Source organism: Antechinus flavipes, chromosome 5 (genome assembly GCF_016432865.1).
Source record: "Antechinus flavipes isolate AdamAnt ecotype Samford, QLD, Australia chromosome 5, AdamAnt_v2, whole genome shotgun sequence".
Taxonomy (NCBI): domain Eukaryota; kingdom Metazoa; phylum Chordata; class Mammalia; order Dasyuromorphia; family Dasyuridae; genus Antechinus; species Antechinus flavipes.
In genome coordinates, this window is record NC_067402.1 from 160319243 (window position 1) to 160339971 (window position 20729).

Sequence of the window (20729 nt, forward strand, 5' to 3'; positions counted from 1 at the left end):
TTTGAGCTGCATCCTAAACTGTATTCTAATTACACCATATCTCCGTAAAATTGAACCTGTTTATACCATTAATGGCATGAGAGGAATAAACATGTGTCCAACAGAATACATTAGGGTTCTTTAGTCTTATACATGTTACTAAGGAGACACTGTGGCATAATGGAAAGAAGCCAGTCTTGAAGCCAGGAAGACCCAAGTTCAAGTGCCACTTCTGGAATACTGTCTGTATAACTGTAGACAAATCACTTCAGCTAGTGGTGCTCTAGGTAGCTCTCAAGAGAAAAGATGCTAATCTGCACTGCACTTGACCCAAGTCTTCCCAGTACCAGTGAAATCACAGGTCCTGTTGTCAGTCCCAAGGCAATTTTGAATTGATGTTTCTTGCTTCTGCCTGAGCATCAGTAGGAACAGAATTAAGTATTCCTCTGTTTAGCTCCTGGCTATCTGCCCCAAACCTAAGAAAAATTGTGAAGCAATTAGAACTGCTGCCCCAAAAAACTGAGGATTACTTTTAGTTGCAAGTAGGCTACTGAAAGACCAGAATGAACACTAAATAAGACATTAAGGATTTTTATAAATACTGTCTAAATACCCTATGTCTCAAAAGCAGAGTTCTTTCGTTGTAGGATATCATTAATAAATATTGTATAACTTTTGTAAAAGCATGAGAAGCTAATAATACCTCCTGATTTTTTTTAAGTGTTTATACTACTCAAAATGTTTATAGTTGGTTGTTCTCAAGGGGAGTCAGAGATAAAATCAGTAATTTAGCTTGATAAGAGAAGCATTTTAAGATTGTAAGTATATATAGTGAATTCTTGCCTAAGCTCTCCATTATCTGGATTAAGTTCCATTATGCTAGATAGAATTGCTAGAAATAATTGATATCCTTCAAAGTGTCAGCCTTTCCTGATTGCTTATACCTTCCCTCTGTTATCCTCAGTTTATCCCATGTATATCTTATCTATATATAGTGGTTTGCATGTTGTTTCTCCATTTGATTTAACTCCTTGGGATCTGGGTCTGTCTTTTTGCCTTTTTTTTGTATCACCAACCCTTTGCAAAGTGTCTGGTACATGGTAGATAAGTAAATAAGATAAAACCATGTTGACTGACTAAAAGCTTTCACTTAATTATACCTTGAGATCGTTCGCCTGGGGTTGGTAAAATCCAGATGAACAAAATGTGATTCAAGACTACATAAACCATTTAACTCCAGTAGATTTGTGTTGTACATATATGTATATGCAGTTTATATAAAATATATAGATAGATCCTATTCTTCTCTATGACCTGACCCATAGTTTTAGTAGAGATAAAATGTAGTAGAATTATACCAAACAAAATTATATATCAGAAAATTCCATTTCAAACCAGTTTTTAATTGCATCTGAATCTGGACTGCATGTTGTCTCCTTCTGAAATTATACCATATCTTTTGTGGGTTTTGCAATGTCTAGGATAAAAATATTGATTATGTAACCTGTCACTTTTAGGATAGCCTTAATGCTCTTTCCTCACTACTTGCTTATCTTTACCTTAAATATTGGAACATTGTTCTAAGCTGGATAACTCAGTTGAAAAGAACTTGGAATGTTTAACATAGAGAAGATAAGACTGGGGGAGGGGAGTGGAGATCACTGTCTTAAGTATATGATAGGGTCTCATGTGAAGAACATGTTAAATTTATTCTGCTTTGCTTCCAAAGAGCCAAATTAAGCTTTCATGAGCAGTTGAGTGGCACAGTGGAATCAGGAATAAGGAAAACCTGAGCTTGAAATCCTGTCTCAGACATTAGCTGTGAGATCCTAAGGAAGTTAGTGAATCTCTCTAAGCCTTGGTTTCTCATCTCTAAAATGGGATGGTAGTACAGGCTACTTCATAAGGTTGCTGTGAAGATCACATGAAATAAGCACTTGATAAATGCTTGCTAAAGATGTGAAACACTTTACAGACCTTGAAATGCCATATAAATGTTAGTTTATCATTGTTACAGTTTTAAAGGGTACACATCGAAACAGAGCTATCCAGACATGGTCTAGGTTGCCTTAGGAAGCAGTGACTTGTCTCTCTTACATCCCTGTCCTCATCCCTCCTTCCCCCAGTGAAAGTCTATACATAAATACTTTGTGACCATTTGTATATAGTGTGTTTTAGAAGATAATTCTCAATTAAATTTTAGTTGAACTAGTTGACTTCTAAAGTTTTTTCCCAATTTTGAGATTCTATAAAATCCCTCCATTAGCTTTCTTCTATGTATATCACTGTCAGAGGTATTTTATCTTGTGTTCTTCATTGACTAATCCTAGAACTTGACTACCTACAAGTAAATTTTTCCCCTTCTTTTTGCTTTTACTACAGCTTCAACAGAATCCCCTGCTGCTTCTGTCGATTCTGAAACCATAACACTAAATAGTGGTACACTACAGGCGTTTGAGATTCTTCCAGTAAGTAATATCTGTTCTTTAGTCTTTGTTTTTAACAAGTCCCTATTGAAAATAAAATTTACTGTGACTCATCAAATCACTCTTCAGTGAGAAATTCAAAACATTAACTTGTAAGAATAATAAAGTAATAACATAAAAGGCTTCTCTTTTCTTAGCAACAAAGGAGAATACTAGTTTCAGAGGATGCTAGAACTGAAAGAGCTTATTATTCATTTTACAGAAAAGGAGTTAAAGTTATTGGGAGAAGGGTAGAGACCCTAGACCACTTTTTTCTACCATCTGATACAGGGTGAGAAATAAGAACAAATTAGTATGGCTAAAATATTAATGTATTTTCAGGGGTATGTGTGCAAACTACCTTGACTTCTCTAATTATCTCCTGTGTTTACTGTTGATTTTTTCCCTCAGCAGTACTCTTTTTAGTCATGTCCTCCTGAGTAAATAATTGTTGCTTCATTATTTTGCATTGTATATTTTTTTCTTAAAAAATAATTAAAGTATGATGTTGTAGAAAGCACTTGATTAGGAGATCTGGGTTTCAGTCCCAGTTGTTATTATAATTAATTATGTGAATTTGGGCAAAAGTTATAGCTTTTCTGGGAACAGTAACCACATTTACCATATCAGTCCATTTCTCCAACTCACAAATACTTTTCCATGAAAGCTGGAAACACAAAGCACTAGAGCTTAGCATAGCTGAGTTCTTGGCTAAATTTATTTTTTATGGATGAACCAGGGAGAAACCTCACTTTTCAAAATGTAGATCTGGTTTAATGCTAAATATTCTAAGAAACAGATTCATAAATCAGTGATGAATTCCTATTTATATATAATATTCCATTAGGAATTTATCACTGATTGATGAATCTGTTTCTTTAAGTAAAAGATATACTCTAAAAATTTACCATAGTTTTATTTAACAATTTGTTAGTTATTTGGGGGGGGGGGGGGGGGGAGGAGAAGGGTGTACCCAGATGGCGAAATAAATATAACACCAATACTGAAGGCAGGAGATCCAAGTTTAAATTCAGCCTCAAACACTTAATACTTACTAGCTGTTCAAACCTGGGTAAGTCACTTAACCCCAATTGCCTCGCCAAAAAAAGACAAAATTTATTAATTGTGATGAAAGTATGTTCTAGGACAAGCATCATCAACTGATGAGGACTATCTCCCAAAATTTTTCTTTTCCAGTATCTATCTGTTACCCCTTTTATGGGTAAATGAGTAACATTTTATTTAATAAAATACTGCTTTGTCTATGTCTATGTCTTATATTTGAAAGAAAGTATTAATTTATGTTACTTAATGTTAACAGTGCCATCCATTGTCTGTATGTGAAGGATAACATAATAATTCAGGGGAAATAATTCAGTTTGATACCAGAAATAGAACTTTCAAAACTTATGTATCCCATGTTAGCTTCTATACTGTAGCCATTACAGAGAATCCTAAATGTAAGGAAGGAAAATTTTAGATAAGTGCACAAGGCTAATTTTTTATTCCCTTTATTGTGAGGTCAAAAATGAATAGGACCTTATGGTTTTGACCTTATGGTTTCAGGAGGGAAACAGTACAATTCCTTGGACAAAGCAACTAACTATCTGTGTGGATTAGCTTAGTCTATGTAGCTCATTTTTCTCACTACTAGAAATGGTGCTAAGAAAAATTCATGTCCTCAAGATGATATGCACCCTCATTTTAAAATGCTTAGACTAAAAAAAGTTGATTTGATCCAGTCTTTTATGCTGCTAAACCAAGGAAGAGAATTTTGTTTGTAATAGAGGTCAGTATTGACAGCACACTACCAATACTACTGTGACCCAGAAGAGGAATCAGCAAGACTAAGTCCAACAGTTTGGTAGTATGCTGCACCTAAAAGGCAGATGTAGGAAAATAGATATCAACATGAATAATGACATTTCTCAGTAAGAATACCATTCATCTTTACTATTGATACTGGGAGGAAAACTTTTTGAGAGGAAAATGTCTGTGTTCTTGGTAAATTACATTTTTTTTTTCAGTCCTGGCTAGTTTGTCAAGGTTGAATTAATCAGTAAATGAACAATTTTGTGCTTACTTGTATTTTTCTTCTTCCTTTAGTCTTTCCATTTACAACCTACTGGAACTCCAGGCACCTACTTGCTTCAGACAAGCTCAAGCCAAGGCCTGCCTTTAACACTGACTGCCAGTCCTACTGTGACTTTGACAACCACTGCTGCACCTGCTTCACCAGAGCAGATTATTGTACATGCCTTATCTGTATGTAGTGTTCATAAAACTTGTAAGAAGGCAGACACCTTGAGTTTTCATATTTCAAATTTTAAATTAATTTTAGTTTCAAATTTCAAATCAGAACTCACTGAGTTCTAAGGTCAGCAAAGATAGTTCACATATTATAAACAGGTTACATTTCCAAAGCTTGTTCTAAAATTAGCTTTTTGGAATTCAAGGTAAATTTTTCCATAAAAAAAACCACTTCTCCATAGTGGCTATGTTACAAAAACTATATAACGCATAATAAAAGTTCAACTAAAATGTTAATAGTATCAAAGAAAAGTGTGGTATTAAACTCAAAACAGATTTCCTCTGAAGGCTACACTAACTTAGAAAACCACAAATTAACATTATTGGTTTTTTTGTATTTTTATTTTGTTAAGCATTTCCTGATTACATGTTAGTCTAGTTCTAATCACATTACAGAATATTGAGGGCCACATGTGGCCCACAAACCTTGAGTTTGATACCTGTCATAGAACACGCTTCAGTAAATCCCAGAGCACATCACTGAGTATTCTTTTCACTGGAGCAGATCACAATCCTAAACTGTTTTTGTCCATATCCTAAAATAAATCTTTTATACAAGATCTAGCCTGTATCTTGAAGACCTTATCCTTAATTTTTGAATATTTCATGATATCACCTACACATTTAAGTTATCTCTCTAATACCTTACTTTTACTAAAGATCATTCCTGTCCTTTATGTCTTTTACAGCTAGAATGGTGTACACATCATCTTAGGTAGTCTGCCTTCTTATACAGTCAATTTTGATAGCAGTTTTGGGGAAATGCATTCATTTCAATAAATTGAACCCTATAGATATCTTAAGGGAGCTAAATAATAAACGTGGAAATTTAAATAGCAATAAAGTATTTAAATAAGAGAAAACATATCATTAGATTATACACAACTAATTGGCAAATGACTTTTCAAAACTAGATACTCTTAGAATTCAGAGGAGGAAGAAATCACTGAGCTCTAGTGATCAGAAAAGGTTTATGGAAGAAGGGCTTGAGTTGGCTCTTCAAGCTCAAATAGTATTTGGATGGATGAAGTACAGGAAGTGTTTCAGATCAAACAATGTAAAGTATGTTCCAGAAACTGAATAAATAATAGCACATCTTTTCAGGCAGGAAAATAATTTAAAAAAAAAAAAAAAAGATTATAATCAAATTGTAAAAGATCTAGGACATCAGATCTAAAGAGTTTGAAGTTATAAAGATGTGAGCTATTAGAGGTGGTTTTTGTTTTGGGGTTTTTTTTAAGGAAGATTAATAGGGCATTGATGTATAAAATGGAAGAAGAGACTTGAAGCAAGGAAAAAGCATAGATATGATGTGAAAAGGACATGAGGTAGGCCCTAGTTGTGGGAAGAAGAGGAGGAAACATGGGAGAAGTATTGTGAGGAAGAAACTAGGATCTGGTGATCGTTTGGAAATGAGGCCAGGAGGATAGGAGGTAGAGTAAAAAGATGATTCCAAGGTTTTGAAACTAGGAGGCTGATGTACCATTGACCAAGATAGAAAGGAGAGGGACTAGTTTTGGAGGGAAGATTTTGACTTCAACTTGAGATATTTTTAATTTGAGTTAGTTGTAGGATATTTCAAGTAAAAATGTTGACTAATTAGTTGGACCCATAATATTGGTATTCCTAAGGAACATAAGAGCTTGGTATACAGATTTGAGAGTCATCTTAGTCCAAGCTGAATATATGAAATAGCTAGAAAAAGGGTCTGAAAAGAGCCAACAACCTTTTTTGTTTCAACTAGAGGCAGTAAGAACACTTGAATGCCCTAACAATTGTAAGGACTCATACTGAGATGAGAGCCAGGAAAGGATCACCAGAGAGAAGTGCACTTAGAGGGCCTCAGTTCCCTCAGGCATTACATTTTGGATGCCCACGTATCTGTAGTTTATTAAGTATGGATTATTGCTATGTCAAATATTTATAAGAACTACCTATAAATGAAATTTGTTAAGTTGTAGCAGAGTGCAGCAGTTATTCACATTTAGTTCCTAACCTTTTTTTGTTTTTTTTAATAGCCAGAACATTTACTGAACACAAATGACAATGTCACTGTACAGTGTCACACGCCAAGTGTCATCATTCGGACTGTTGCCACTGAGGACATCACTTCTTCTATATCCCAGGCAGAATTAACAGTAGATACTGATATTCGGTCGGCTGATTTAGCAGATCCTGCAGATACTTTTCCAGATGAAATCCATCATCCTAAACTGACTAGTGAAACCCCATCATTCAGTGATGCTTGTGACTCCAAGTTTAGTGACCAGAATAGCACTGAACTAATAGACAGTATGATGGTCAGAACAGAAGAAGAAATCTCTGTGTCAGACCTCAAGCAAGAAGAGGATTCTCCTTCTGCTTTAGCCAGTGCTTATGTCACTGAGGTGAGAAAGCACTGTAGGGGTAAAAATCCCAATAGTGAGTGCTTTTCTGATACCCCAAAGTGTCCAAATCTTGGGCTGGAGATAATTAGAAGTCATTGCTATCCAAAAAACATTTGCTAAATGATAACTTTTATCAAAATATTAACATTTCCCAGTTTGGGGTAATACTGGTACATTTTTTTTAACTTGTGTCTTTGCTATTACTTTCTAGTTTCAGAAATGGTGACTATAGTGGCATATGTTGTGTTCTTTTGCTCTCTAAATTGATAATAGCATTTATAGGGTACCTCCCTTATGCCAGGCATTGTGCTAGGTACTTTACAGATATTTTTCTATGTGATCCTCAAAACAATCCTGAGGTAAGTGCTATTATGATCATTTTACAGATGAAGAAACTGAGGCAAACTGATTAAGTAACTGTCCCAAGATCACGTTACTAGTAAGTCTCTGGCTTGGTTTGAACTCTGGGTCTTTCTGCCCTTGGTCCCAGCACTGTATCTACTTTATCACCTCACTCCCTAAGTGTAAGAGAGGATCATACAAGTCTTTAAGATGGTTGTGTTCCTGTTATATGTCATAGCTATAACAGGTTTTGTCTAACCAGTGGTAATGGTAATGTGATAGAAGTAACATTAGGAGAGAATTTATTCTGAATGGCTTGAAAGCAAGCTTTTTTTTCTTATATTTGCTAATTAGAAAAAATCTGTTCATGTGTGAAGCTATTAAATAGGGAATATTATCAGAGGTAGCTAACTTTTTAAAAGATGCCTACCTTTTCTGAAATAGCTTTTTAAGGGTATATGATTCCAGGACTGATTTCTAGTGTAGTTTAGTGGAATGTCCAGCAATCTCATTTGTCAACTCTTGATACTTCTCTAAGGAAAACCTTGAAATGGTTTTATATGCCTGGGCTGCCAGAAACCAGATTGGATAGACCTGGGAACCATTAAATATCACCTCTTTTTCCAGGATGGAAAAGCATATCGTAGATTGCCTCTCTTGCCTTATGCCTTGTAGCTTGAAAATTGTTGGGTTATGGCCGTGATAAGCTCAATTTTCTCAGTTGACTTCAAAAGCCAAATCCTTACATTTGAGTTGGGCATCTTTAAGTTAACTAGAGGTGTTCTGTATCTGTTTAGTATAATTCAGTTCTGCTTTTTGTGTGTTGGCAAAAAGGAAGTGGGGTTCATGAAGTTCGGGTACTATATCCAAAAATGAATGTAATGTAAAAAAAAAAAAAAAATCAGTAACATTTTCTTTAATATATGCATGCAGAAAAAAGTCATTCCTATTAGAACCTCCAATGCTATAGAAACAATACTCAATACTCTTTCTAGGCAGCTGGTGGCACAATAGAGGGCTGAGCCTGGAATGAGGAAGACCCATTCAATCCAGATTCAAACATATACTGTGTGATTCTGGACAAATTTTTTCAGCTTCTTTTTGCCTTGGTTTTCTCAGCTATAAAAAGAAACTAGTAATATTTGTAAAGTGCTCAGTATACAGTAGATGCTATGTAAATGCTACCTATTATATGAAAACAAAATTAGCGGGCTGTTGTTCATAGTGATTAAAATTCCTTACATGTACACTTGACTGTTCAATTAAAAGTTTTGCTGAATTTGGAGATTTTCTTATGACAGCTTTTTGCTGGGAATACAAGCACCTAAGCTGCTGCCAATCTAATGCCCTCAAAACTTCCTTTCCCCACCCCCCCCATTACATGTAGTACGTACATCTCATTCCAATATTAGTTAAAGTCATTGGGCAACAGAGGTGAGAAAGAAAGAGTCTCTTTCACTCTCCTAGCCTTAATTGATAAGTTTCTTTTTAATTGCCTCTAGCTGCAGCTCCTTGAATCCCAGCACCATCATTGGTCTTACCAGAAAATGAGGTTGTCTTCATAATTCTCTCTGCTACCTTCATTTAACTTTCCTTCACTTCCCAGTAGTTTGAATCCTATTCTTCAGATTCAACATTTATCAAGTGCTTTGCACTGAGGAGATACTTGAAGGGAGTTGGGATCCCTCCAGCTGTGCAGATCAGACACCTCTTGTCTTTTCATCCTGTACAGTCTTCATTGGTGCCTTCTCAGAAATGCTCCTAATAGCCCCTGATCAAATATTAAAGATGGTTTGCACAAACTTTAGTGCATAAACTGTTGTAATTTTAAAGTGGTGCTTTTTAATTCTTTAGCCTATAATGAGCCCTACATATGGTAGGATGACCAAAATGTCCTATGAAATCTTTTTTCCTGTTCCATCTGGATATGTGATTGAAAGCAACTCTATCAATGCCTTTGTCTTCCTAAGGATAAATTTTGAGCTTCTTCCCTATGTTCTCTGATCTCATTTATTGCAGGGAAGTTAACATTGATATGGTTCACTTTCTTCAGAACTGGTGTCAACTTGTTACATGACAGTAATGTTATTAAGTCTAGAAACTTATTTTTAGCATTCTTTGTCCCTTTTCTACCTCTCTGCAACTTTCACTGTGGAAGCTAACAGCTTTACACACAGGACTGAGGCTACCTTTATTTCTGTTTCATGATTTGCCATGATCAAAGAATTATTGACCTATTGGTCAGCCCTACTAATTATGCTTCCTTTGAATTGGTCATGGTATTCTTTTAACTGCAGACTGACACCAGGGCCTTTAGTCTTGTCAAGTCTTCCAGTGCTTGTGTCCTTCCAATATAACCAACACATGAGATAGCAGAGTACTTTGATAACAGATTTTTCTGGAGGAGCTGGAGATAAAAGATAAAACATAGCTCCCTAAGAAGTAACTGCTTTGTGTATTCATCCCACGAAACTTGGAATACATTTCCCTTTTTAAAAATGTATAAGGTTGACTAGATTCTACAGTAGTTATTGGTCATAAAACTTGTTTCTCACGGGGAAAGTAACAGGGTTAAAACCACACACTTATATAATTGAAAACTTTTTTTTTTTTTTTTTTTTTTTTTTTTTTTTTTTTTTTGCTGAGACAAATGGGGTTAAGTGACTTGCCCAGGATCACATAGCTTAGGAACTATTCAGTGTCTGAACACATTTGAACTCGGGTCCTCTTGACTTCAGGACTGGTGCTCTATTCATATTTTTTAACTTGAAAACTGCTTTTCATTCATTCATTCGTGTGGCAGTTAATTCCCCTATTTTAAAATACTTCTTGGGTTATAAAGTACCATTTATTGCATTGTGTTAACAAGACTTTATTTGCATTAATGTTTTTATTTCAGTGAGTCAGGTAGTTCCTTCAGGGATCATATTAATGTTAGGTTATTAAAACACCATTTTACCCCCACAAAATGTTTAAATTTTATCCAATCTGGTAAATTACAATTTTAAGGCTTAAAAACTAAACATGATGGCCTTTTTTTTGAGTAAAGATTGTTTACTCAAGGCCATCGTGTTTAATTTTTCCATCTAAGGTAGTCAGTTCCATTGCAGTTCTCAGTCATAAAATTTTTTAAAATATACTATTCTTACAAACACATAAAATTAGCTCATTATTTAGCATGATTAGAACTTGTTCAGTTTAATTATAATTTCTACTAAAAACTATTAATCTAGTAATCCCCATGTAGAAAGTCTTTAGAGGAATAAAAAGAAATAGTTGAGATCTAAAAAGTTTAACTGAAGCTAGCAACACTTGCCTAAAATTCTAAAAATGCTAAGTAAGGATTTGAGAAGGGAAGGTGGTAGAAAAGAAATAATACTATAAGTAATTAAAAGCAGATTTCTTGATTATCATTTTTTCTCTCATTAAATTGTTACAGGACCTGGAGTCTCCTACTATAGAGGAACAAGTTGATCAGTCCACAATTGATGATGAAACAATACTCATCGTTCCTTCACCACGTGGTTTCATCCGGACAGCAGATGATATAGATAATGAATCTGTCTTGCCTCTGACAACACTAACAGGTAACATGGCATGACCCTTTTATATAAAAGATCTCTAATGAGTTTAGGCCTCGATAATCTGACAGTACCAAAAACCCACAGCCTCCTTACCTCCTTAGAGATGTTGCTTGAGTTTGAAGGCATTTTCTTTCCCAGTCTAAAGAGTCATCACAGCATCTAGAGTTCTCATTATGTATGTATACTTTTCTGCTTTATAATTTTTGTTTTTTAAACCTCCCAAAACTATAAATATTATGGGTGGGTTGTAGTAGTAACACAATATTTAATTCATGATGACTTAAAGGCAGTTGCTGAAATTTTAGTGGAAAATTGTGCTTTCTTTATAAGGATTTAATTACCATTTAGACTCATCATATATAACTCATTACAGATCCCATACTACATCATCACCAAGAAGAGTCACATATTATTGGATCATCTTTGGACAGTCCAATTTCAGAAGACTCGAAAGATGTTGAAGATTTGGTCAGCTGCCATTAACAAGGCAGTTTGAACAAGGAAGCTACTCTCAAAACCCTGTGCTGGTACCACTTCCAGAGAAAGAGAACCCTGCAGTCACAGGCTTAATTACCATCCTTCTCATTTTAAAATAGCTACAGTGCTTAAGCTATGTACACTGTTGTTGCTATTGAGACTTTTTACCTCATTTATTGGTACACAACTGCCTGAGGTCCATTTTAACTTACAGTATGAGGGTTCTTGGTTGTGAAGATCCATTACATTTAAGGTTGCCGGTTAAGCCATGAGCAAGGGATTTTGCTCACTTCATATGTCCTCACGAATTAGAATCACCACAACCTGTTTGCTCCTTAAGTGAGCAAAGGTGCTTAACTATGAGAACAGTCAGAGGAGGATTTCTTTTCAGTTTCCAAGTTTGTATTTGGCTAAATTTCAGAGGAAAAAGATTGCATATCTGTGTGGTTTAAAGGATACTAATAGCCTCATACAGAAATACTAGGTATTTCTACCTATTTTACTAATGTTTGACATCTAGTTGGGACTTTTTTTTTTTTTTTTTTTTTTTGAGATTGCTGGCCCACTACTAGTGATGAGATTTGGGTTTGGTCATAAAAGCATTAATAAATATATTGAAGAAAACTCAGCTACAATGCAATTGGTTTTAAAAGGAGACTATCTGGATGGATGAGAGTAGTCTCTCTTCACACTCCAACCTTCAAGAAGCCAATGCTCTGACTAAAATAAAGATGGTCCCTTATCTAATAATAATGTCCCCAGAATACTAGGCAGCTACTGCTTAGTGGATTTGTTACACTAAAGGCAACATAGAACCATTGATGGTGTTTGGAAAACAATGGTGAAGAGGAAGTACAGAGTAGCAGCCTCTCCTACTCAGGGGTTTGTTTTTAAATTGGCTTGTGGAATGGAAGAAGGAAACAAATCAAGAAATCATTCCTATATTAGAAGCATTTTAGCCAAGACAAAACTGACTGACCTATAAGGCTTTGATGAATATGATCCCTATAGAAGAGTCAGAAAAAAATTGTATAAATTATTTTATTTATTATTGTAATTAGATTTTCACAATCAGAGTTTTGTCTAATGTGCTTTTTTTTGTTAATGTGAAATTAAATTGTAGTTACAAGCAATGGTTGGTTGCATAGGGAACAAAATAATTGTATATTCAGTTTAAACAGAAATAAAAGAATATTTGTCTTAGAGCTCTAAGATGTTTGTTATATAATCCCCTCCCAGTGTGATAGTACATTGTAAAAAAAAAAAACAAAAACAAAAAACTAAGATTTCAAAAGTGAAAATAACTTGTGCCATTCTGAATCAATCTGTGGAATGTTCATAAGTGCAACATTAGCTCTGTAAAAAAGAAAAGCACAATGTCACATCATAGCTCCCAAACAAGAGGGAATTTAGATTTGCAGTTAACATGAAAATCATGTATTGAATTCCTGCACAATCTTGCTTCATCTTCAGTTTACTTTACCAGAATTCCTGTTCAGAGTCCTAATTTGTAGCCGAGAACAGTCTTAGTTTTATTCGTTGACAGCATCACTTTCCCACATCGTGGAAGTACAGGTTGGCACATATACATAACATGATGATAGAAAATAAGATATAGTAAATTAGATTTCTAAATTTCGGTTCCAAATCGCCTTGTCGATACCAGTAGATCTAAAGGAATTGGGGAAGGAGGAAGAGATCAAATTAGGTGAAGGACCAGCATTTAAATATTTTTTAGTACTATAATTCATAATGCAACTAATTCTCCTTCCCCTACTTTTACCCACATAAGTCAGAAAAAATACTGTTTTGTTCTGATTTTTCAGCATAGGATTTTTGGCTCCACTATCTTATTCTCTCTACCTTATATAAGCCATAGAAGTATTTTAAACCTTATGCTTCTAGAGCCAATGTGCTTCTTCCTTTCATAACTCATATATTATAAATATGAAGACAATTAATATACTTTTAAGATATCTACACTTACTCGCATTACCAATTTTCCAGAGTTTGAAGTTGAAACAAAGCCTATTTCTTAGCTCATTGAGGGTGTATTCTAGAAAATAGAAATTCATATTCACTAGAAACATTCAAAATATCCTGACCAGTTAAAGCATCATTCCAATTTGAGAGGAAGGGCCCTAAGTGAAAACAGAAATCAAGTCTCAGAAAATGGGCCCTATATTTAAAATCATTTGATTATCTTGGAACACTAAGCCATAACAAAGAGTGTCATAGAGTATGCATTTATACTAACATACCTTATTACTGGTGACTTCTTTTTTTCCATCTATGTGTCACATTTCAAGAAGTTTTAAAGTCAGGAAGAGAGTAAAATGTTCTTTAAAACTATGTTTTATTTCTCTCCCAAGTTCTAGAAGCCAGTGATCTTTGTATCTCAGTATTTCTAACTCTATTGTAAGAGAGCAGAAGTGGCAAGTGATAGAATCATTTGATTTGACCTTTCTTGAAGGAACACTTAACCACTGTGAGGTGTGTGTGTGTGTGTGTGTGTGTGTGTGTGTGTGTGTGTGTGTGTGTGTGAGATTAGGAAGGATTTTCATGGTTCAATCTGTCAATGAAGGTTCTATTATTGGCAGCTAAAACTAGTCAGAAACTTGAAGCATTATGGTGTTCAAAATGTTAAACCAGGTAAAAGAAGAGCAAAAGACTTATGACAAAGACAAAACTCACTCTACCCATAATGCATCATCTTTTTCTCAAAAGGACATAATTACTCATTCATTTGGATTTCACTCAATTTAAAACACAGACTTGGTAAGTAGTATTATATTCTAATTTACTAGCTACGTAATAAGTTCTGTACATTGGGATTCAATTGGGATGTTGCCTTAAATTCCTAGGCAATAGTATAGCACTAAAGCAGGGATTCAATTCAAATGCTGTGAGAGCTTCCTTTAAAAATAGAATTTTTTTTTTAAACTAACACTGATTTTGAGAATCGTGATACATGCTATTTACAGAAATGGAATGTTAATAGAAATACATGCTATCTCCAGTTTCCAAATCAGAATTAGGAAACACTGCTCTATGTGCTAACAGCATTAAGCCTAGTAAAATTAAACAATATTTGTTCGAGATCATTTAAAATTCCAAATCATACTTACAAGTATGCAGGCAGTAATGCAACTCAAGGAGATGCAAACAGCAAAAAATATATTCAGTGGTTTTGGAGGTAGTTGAGGGAACACAAAAGCACTGATCAAAGTTACCTATGTGAAAAAAAAAAAAAATCACAATATTTTGAAATAGTTCTCAAAGACTTGGTTACATTAGAATTCAGGGAATAAAAACCATGAAAGCATGGTAATGTAATGGATTACTATTCCAATCCCTGTTCTCTTTAACCAACAGAGACTGGAAGCTAAATGTTAAGGGCTTATAGCAGTTTTGAAAAAAAAAAAAAAATCCCACAAATATTCTCTCCCTTCTGCAGTCTTAGTGGGACTGGATCCAAAGAAGTTAATCCAAAAGAAAATAAACAGAGGTAAGGACTTGCCATGAGTCATTTTCATATATATTTGCTAAACACTTTTGGGGAATTCTGAAAAAAGAATCAACCCTAATATAATGTATCCTCTTCTACACTTCAGCCCCAAACAAACTCCATTCCTCACCCCTACCCTCAAAAAAAACCGTTTTGATTTCATTGTTAATAACTGTTCAGATTCACCTTTACTGTGGAGGAAGAACAGAGTCAACTTACCAAAGAAATTTAACAGCCCCTTACCATTCCACACTCAAACAGCAAAGTGAGGCATAAACTGACCAAAGAAGATGCCAATAAAGGTTCAGAGGCCTAAAGCTTTAAAGGTCTTTAATTTCCTTTGGCTAAGCTGAAATGGTGCTTCCTCTAACTCCAGAAAGAGGGTGGTAATTTTTCCCCTTTTTTGATTTGAGAAATTCCTTCAGTGTTTATAAAGACATTGTGCTATCCTACTCTATCCTCCTCCACATATTCTTCATTTGCCAATATAAAGATAACCTTCTAACGCTGTAATCTGAGATATAAGGAAGAAAAAAATAATTCCTTTTGTAAATTAACTGGACAACATAAATTGTCCAAGGACACATTACTTCTTTGATGGGATGCCTCAGGTCCTTGACCATTCTGTGGTTTCCAGGAAATCAAACGTAATTCAGCTTTGTATGACCACCTAAATTAAGAGGAGACTGGATGAAAAGGATTGGCTCAGCTGCCTAGGATCTAGATCCCTGTGTCTTTAACAAGGAAGTTGAGCTTTCTGGCAAGTCCAGAACTATGAATGGAACACTCAAGTCGACATCACGATTTTAAAAAAAACAAAAAGCCATACTTACCAGAAGCAGCAAGGATGTCAAGCTGCCAACCACTAAGTTAATGACGCGATCCTGGAAAGAAAGGAAGGAGATGTTTGAGATACCTTAATTTTATCCAGACTGGTCCCTAGAGAAACAGATCTGGGAGACATCTGAAAGGATGACAACTTGGAGAAGATAGAAGCCTGCAAGCCAGTGCTTGGTGAGGGAAACTATTGAGGAAGTTGTGGAGAAGTGGGTTCAGTCAGGTTATAGGGAACTATGAAAGCCAGATTTAGGAGGCCTCAGCACACCCTTTTAGGAATCCTGGCCCTTTGTAATAGAAAACGTTGCAATTCTGCTTTCCCAGCCATCTCTTTCCCAGATTTCCAGTTCCCAAGACTGCCAAAGTCAAAGGGAACTGCCTTCTCCTGGCATCAGTTTCAGGTGTTTGTTTAAATTACCCCTTAGTTTACTGCCTCATTCTTTCACCCAGTATTTGAAAGTGGAGCCTTTAAGACCTTAAGAGATCTTCTAATCCAAACAGTTCAATTGAAAGGAGGCTAACCCAGAGAAATAGTCTAGATTGCTTCGGGTCTTACAGTACAGTACAATACAGCACAGTAGGTAGAGCCCTAGGCCTCAAGTCAGGAAGACCAAAGTTCAAATACTTCTTCAGATAGATCATAGTTGTGTGACTTTGGCCAAGCCATTGTATTCTCACTTTTAATTTTCTCCTTTGGAAAATGGACTCTTAGCACCTACTACCCAGGGATGTTGTGAGAAAAAAAAAAAATATTGTAAAGCATTTTGCAGGTCATAAGGTGATATAAAACAATGATAATAAAGATTCAAATAGGGACATACCATCCCATGTCCTTAAGTATCTCATGTCTAATGCTTTGAATTGGGTCCCAAGAACAGACAGAAGGAACTTGAAGATTATAAATATTGATCAGGAGAAGCAAGGAAAAATCATTTAATACTAAATTTTTCCTAATAAGATTTTAAATACTTATTGGACAATGCTTATGTTTTCCTTTAAAAAGAAAAGTTATTATCATCAGAGCATTATGAAGTAGAAAGCACTCAGAGATATATATAATGCTGGTCTTGAATATGGAAAACATGGGTTCCAATCCAATCTTTAGCTAAGTATTTCCCTGGACAAGTTCCTTAACCTATGAGTTTCTTCTTTCCTCACTTGTAAAATGGGAATAATAATAGAACTTAACAGAGTTGTGAGGAGTCACACATTGTCAACCAAACTGGAACCAGTCTCTAAGCTGTGGGGGGCTGGAGCTGAATGGAACAGGCTAGGGACAAGGGAGTCAGGGATCAAACAGAAGTTTCCATTAATTTCAGCGAGGAAGGTTTTCTTACTGAGGAAAAGACAGAGTTTATATACATAAAAATCACAAGTGGGCTGGACCATGTCAATCATTCTCAGGTCTTCAGTGGCATTTCCCTTGGCAGATTCATGCGTGGACAGTGCAGGCCATCCTGGGACCTGTGAGAACAGTTTCCAAGTTGATTGTCTCCAAGCGGGGTACAGAATCAGTGGGAACAGGAGAGTGGCACCTGTTTGGTTCACTTGGCAGGTCCAAGGAACAGAGACTGGGAGCGTGACAAGAGATGGAATACATGTTGCTTCTCAGGTCCCTAGGAAACAGTGGGAGCTAAAATCATAAATCTCCCAGAGAACACCTGGTCCTGGTCAAAGTAATAAACTGCCAGGGGTGGGATCATCCAGAGTGAAAAGATTTGTTGTTGTGCCAAACTCAGGCCCAGCCTGCTTACTTGCTCTTAACTCTGGAAAACAGGGCATCTCCAAAATATTTTGACATTTCCCCTTTTGGCCAAAGAGGGTGGGGTGGTCTGAAATGATCTTTTCCCTCTACCCAATAAAAGAGAGGCAGGTATGAGCTAAGATACCATGGGATACTGCCCGGGGGTTGGTCCTAGAAGGGACCTATCAAGGAAGTCTGTCCCAGGTGTCATTGCTAGTCATTGTTTACCTGTGAGCAGAAAAGTGAGAGGCCAAGAATATAGAGGGAGATTTATGTGTCACCATTGTAACTGAAAAACATTTATATCAAGTCCCATGGAATAGAAACATAGAACTACCCAAACGCTTGAAAATAGATGAGGGGAGAAACCGAGCAGGTAAGAGCAGACAAGAACAGTAGGCTAGGGGAACATGCAAAAAGAACAGTGCCAGATAGTTCAGGTAGTTTTCTGGTCCCTAGACATCTTTTCTTGGACAATATGCTTTATTTTCGGGACAACTTTAATTTCATTTCCAAATCTATAGTCTCTGACTTAATCTAATACAATCACTTAAATTGGATTCTCCAATTTTTAAACATCAGAGATGTTTATCATTTGTTTATTTCTATCCTTACCTAAATCCTATACCTAAGAATCTTTTTAAAATTTATGAGGCTCCAGCTGTAAAATGAACATTTTCTGCCTTTTAAATTATCAAGCAGATTAAAAAATGGGAAAATAATTTCATTTTTCTGTACTATTATCAATACAATTTGCCTGTAAAATCCAATTAATCCTTAATAAAACTTTAGAACTAAATGACCAAAACATACTTAAAACCTGAATTTCCATGCTAAATAAATTTGGAAGCCATTCATCAATGTATGTATCTAGTTCTTAGAGAAAGCAATCTAATTCTGTTGCTTTTCTCAAAATTTTACTTATTTAGAAAACTTTTATATTAGATCATTGCCTTATTACTTTGTCTAATCATTTACCTCTGAAGCATATCATCCTTATATTATAATTTGACCATATATAGATTAAAATTAAGATGTTCATATTAAATCCTATTATAGTAAGTAACTCAGAGATGATCTAGTAGCAATTATTTAATAGATTTAGTATTGTACTTATAAAACTTCTTGATTATAAAAATTTGCTATAAAAGGTAAAAGAGGGACAAAGTTATAACAATGTTACATCATAATAGAGAGAAAAAAAATTCCATCCATTGAGGAGAAAAAACTTCCTTGGCACTGCTGGACTCCAGGCATGAGTCATGTCTAGCAGCCAATCTAGTCAGAGTATTGAAGGCAAGGTTCAGGATTAACCAAGTGGGGAATTTTCCTTTTTTCAGCAAGGAAATGGCACAGTGGGGAAAGAGTTAAGAGGCCTGTGTTGGCCATGTCCAAGGTTGTCCCCAAAACCTTTCCCAGGCACAACACTTTTAGGCAGTTCCCAGACTGCAACACATGCCATTTTCTCCTACTGGCTTCATGACAATTCAGACAACTATCCCTTACTTTACTACTTAACTATTCTTTCTGGAAACCCTGGAAACTCAGTTTTTGTTCCTAAGGACCAGGTAAGTTGGTCAGAATCTGCAAGAAGCTAAGTCAAGGACATCACAATCCTCTAAGCACACTGGAGCAGCCCATACAGAATTAAACATTCAACTCCTTGATTCCAGAGCCTAAACATATTAACATTATTACAATAATTTTTATTCCTATTTCTATGCTAGAAGGATGACAAAGTACTTTGTTCCACCATTCTGGAAAGTCCATGGTCCAACTGTTATTATCTCCACTTTACAGATTAAATAAATGCTCGCTCAATGGAATCTTCCCATATTCCAGGAGTGTGAAGGCTCAAACTCAGATTTTCTTAATGCCAGTGTGAATTTTTCACTACAGCAAAGAGCTCTCAGATAATGTTAGAGCCTCAAATTCAGAGGAGCCAGGTGTGGAGGGAAGAGCTCTACCTGGCCATCAGTTCTGGTGCTTGTTAGATGAGATCTTGGGCCTTGTTTTCTCTCATCTTTTCAAGGAGGGAGTCTGAATCTTCTAGCTCCAGAATTCTGGTTCTGTCACCTCATCTATCCCTGTCTTTAGGTAGAGTGGTGAAGCCATTTCGGAAAGTTTTCCTTTCACAAGTCCCAAGCAGAAGGTCCTCCAAGTTCCAGCTTCTGGCTTCAGAATATGGTTGGAAAGAGTGTCACAAGTCTAACTGTATAGGTTCAGCAGAGCATCACAAAGGGCCCCAGATATAGCATCCCAGGAAGGAATTCTAGATAGCCACCTGCCCCCGGGGTTCCCTGAAATTATCTTCCCTCTAGAATAAAACTAACTCATGACACTACACTTAAAACTCCATGGGGGATGAGAAAAGGAAGAGCTATGGTGAGAGTATATAATAATCCACCTTCCAAAAGTGCTTTCTTGAGTGTATAATCTCATTTAATCAACACAGTATTTAATCAACCATGTCAGATATATGTTGGGCAAAAGATCGAGTGAGATATTTAGCAATAATGGAAGGTAGAACCCAAAACACTGGGATTTCCTGGGCTAGTTTGGCAGAAGAGCAGAAATGCTCCTTCCTTTGGATTGAGTATGGAATCTTTCATCCAATGCCACATATGGATTGGTTTTTATTAACTTTTTTTTTTTTTTCCTTCTTTGAAGGAAGAATGGGTGTATTAGCAAATGGCCAAAATTAAAACAAAAAGTTATCAAAACTTTTTTTTTTAAGGGAGAGAAAAAACAATAGAAGGGTCTCAGAAAAACCTGCAAGACTATAGTGATTGATCCAAGCCTGGATCCCTAGTCTTAACTTTTACAAGAACTTCTAAAATGCATGATTTAATTAACAAATGAAAAAATTCTGGCTCCAGGCTCAGAAGATCTGGATTTGGGTCGAGGTTATACTGCCTATATAATTGTGGATGAGCCATTTTCATTTTCTGGGTCTCAGTTTCCTCATCTATAAAATAAGGATATTAGAATAGATGGCCTCCAAGATTTCTTTATGGCTATCAATCTAGAATCTAATGAAGAGGAAAGATAATTGTCAATGGGCTATTAAATATTTGGAGAAAGGAAGGTATAAGG

General features: G+C 35.7%; 2 protein-coding genes across 8 annotated transcripts in view; one reads left to right on the plus strand and one right to left on the minus strand.

Moving 5' to 3' along the window:
- Positions 1–12749, plus strand: part of DMTF1 (cyclin D binding myb like transcription factor 1) — a 59501-nt gene extending 46752 nt beyond the window's left edge. For 2 of the 3 annotated variants that reach the window (XM_051961790.1, XM_051961792.1), the window contains exons 14-18: positions 2362–2447; positions 4551–4709; positions 6773–7141; positions 10923–11070; positions 11441–12749. In XM_051961790.1, coding sequence (XP_051817750.1) covers positions 2362–2447; positions 4551–4709; positions 6773–7141; positions 10923–11070; positions 11441–11550 — 872 coding nt within the window. In that variant the 3' untranslated portion in view covers positions 11551–12749. The remainder of the gene's footprint in view (positions 1–2361; positions 2448–4550; positions 4710–6772; positions 7142–10922; positions 11071–11440) is intronic. The other variant, XM_051961791.1, reaches the window with a different exon arrangement.
- TMEM243 (transmembrane protein 243) overlaps positions 12572–20729 on the minus strand; it is a 33251-nt gene continuing 25093 nt past the window's right edge. For all 5 annotated transcript variants that reach the window (XM_051961797.1, XM_051961796.1, XM_051961795.1 and 2 more), the window contains exons 3-5: positions 15886–15936; positions 14673–14777; positions 12572–13215 (exon numbers count right to left, since the gene is read on the minus strand). In XM_051961797.1, coding sequence (XP_051817757.1) covers positions 13093–13215; positions 14673–14777; positions 15886–15936 — 279 coding nt within the window. In that variant the 3' untranslated portion in view covers positions 12572–13092. The remainder of the gene's footprint in view (positions 13216–14672; positions 14778–15885; positions 15937–20729) is intronic.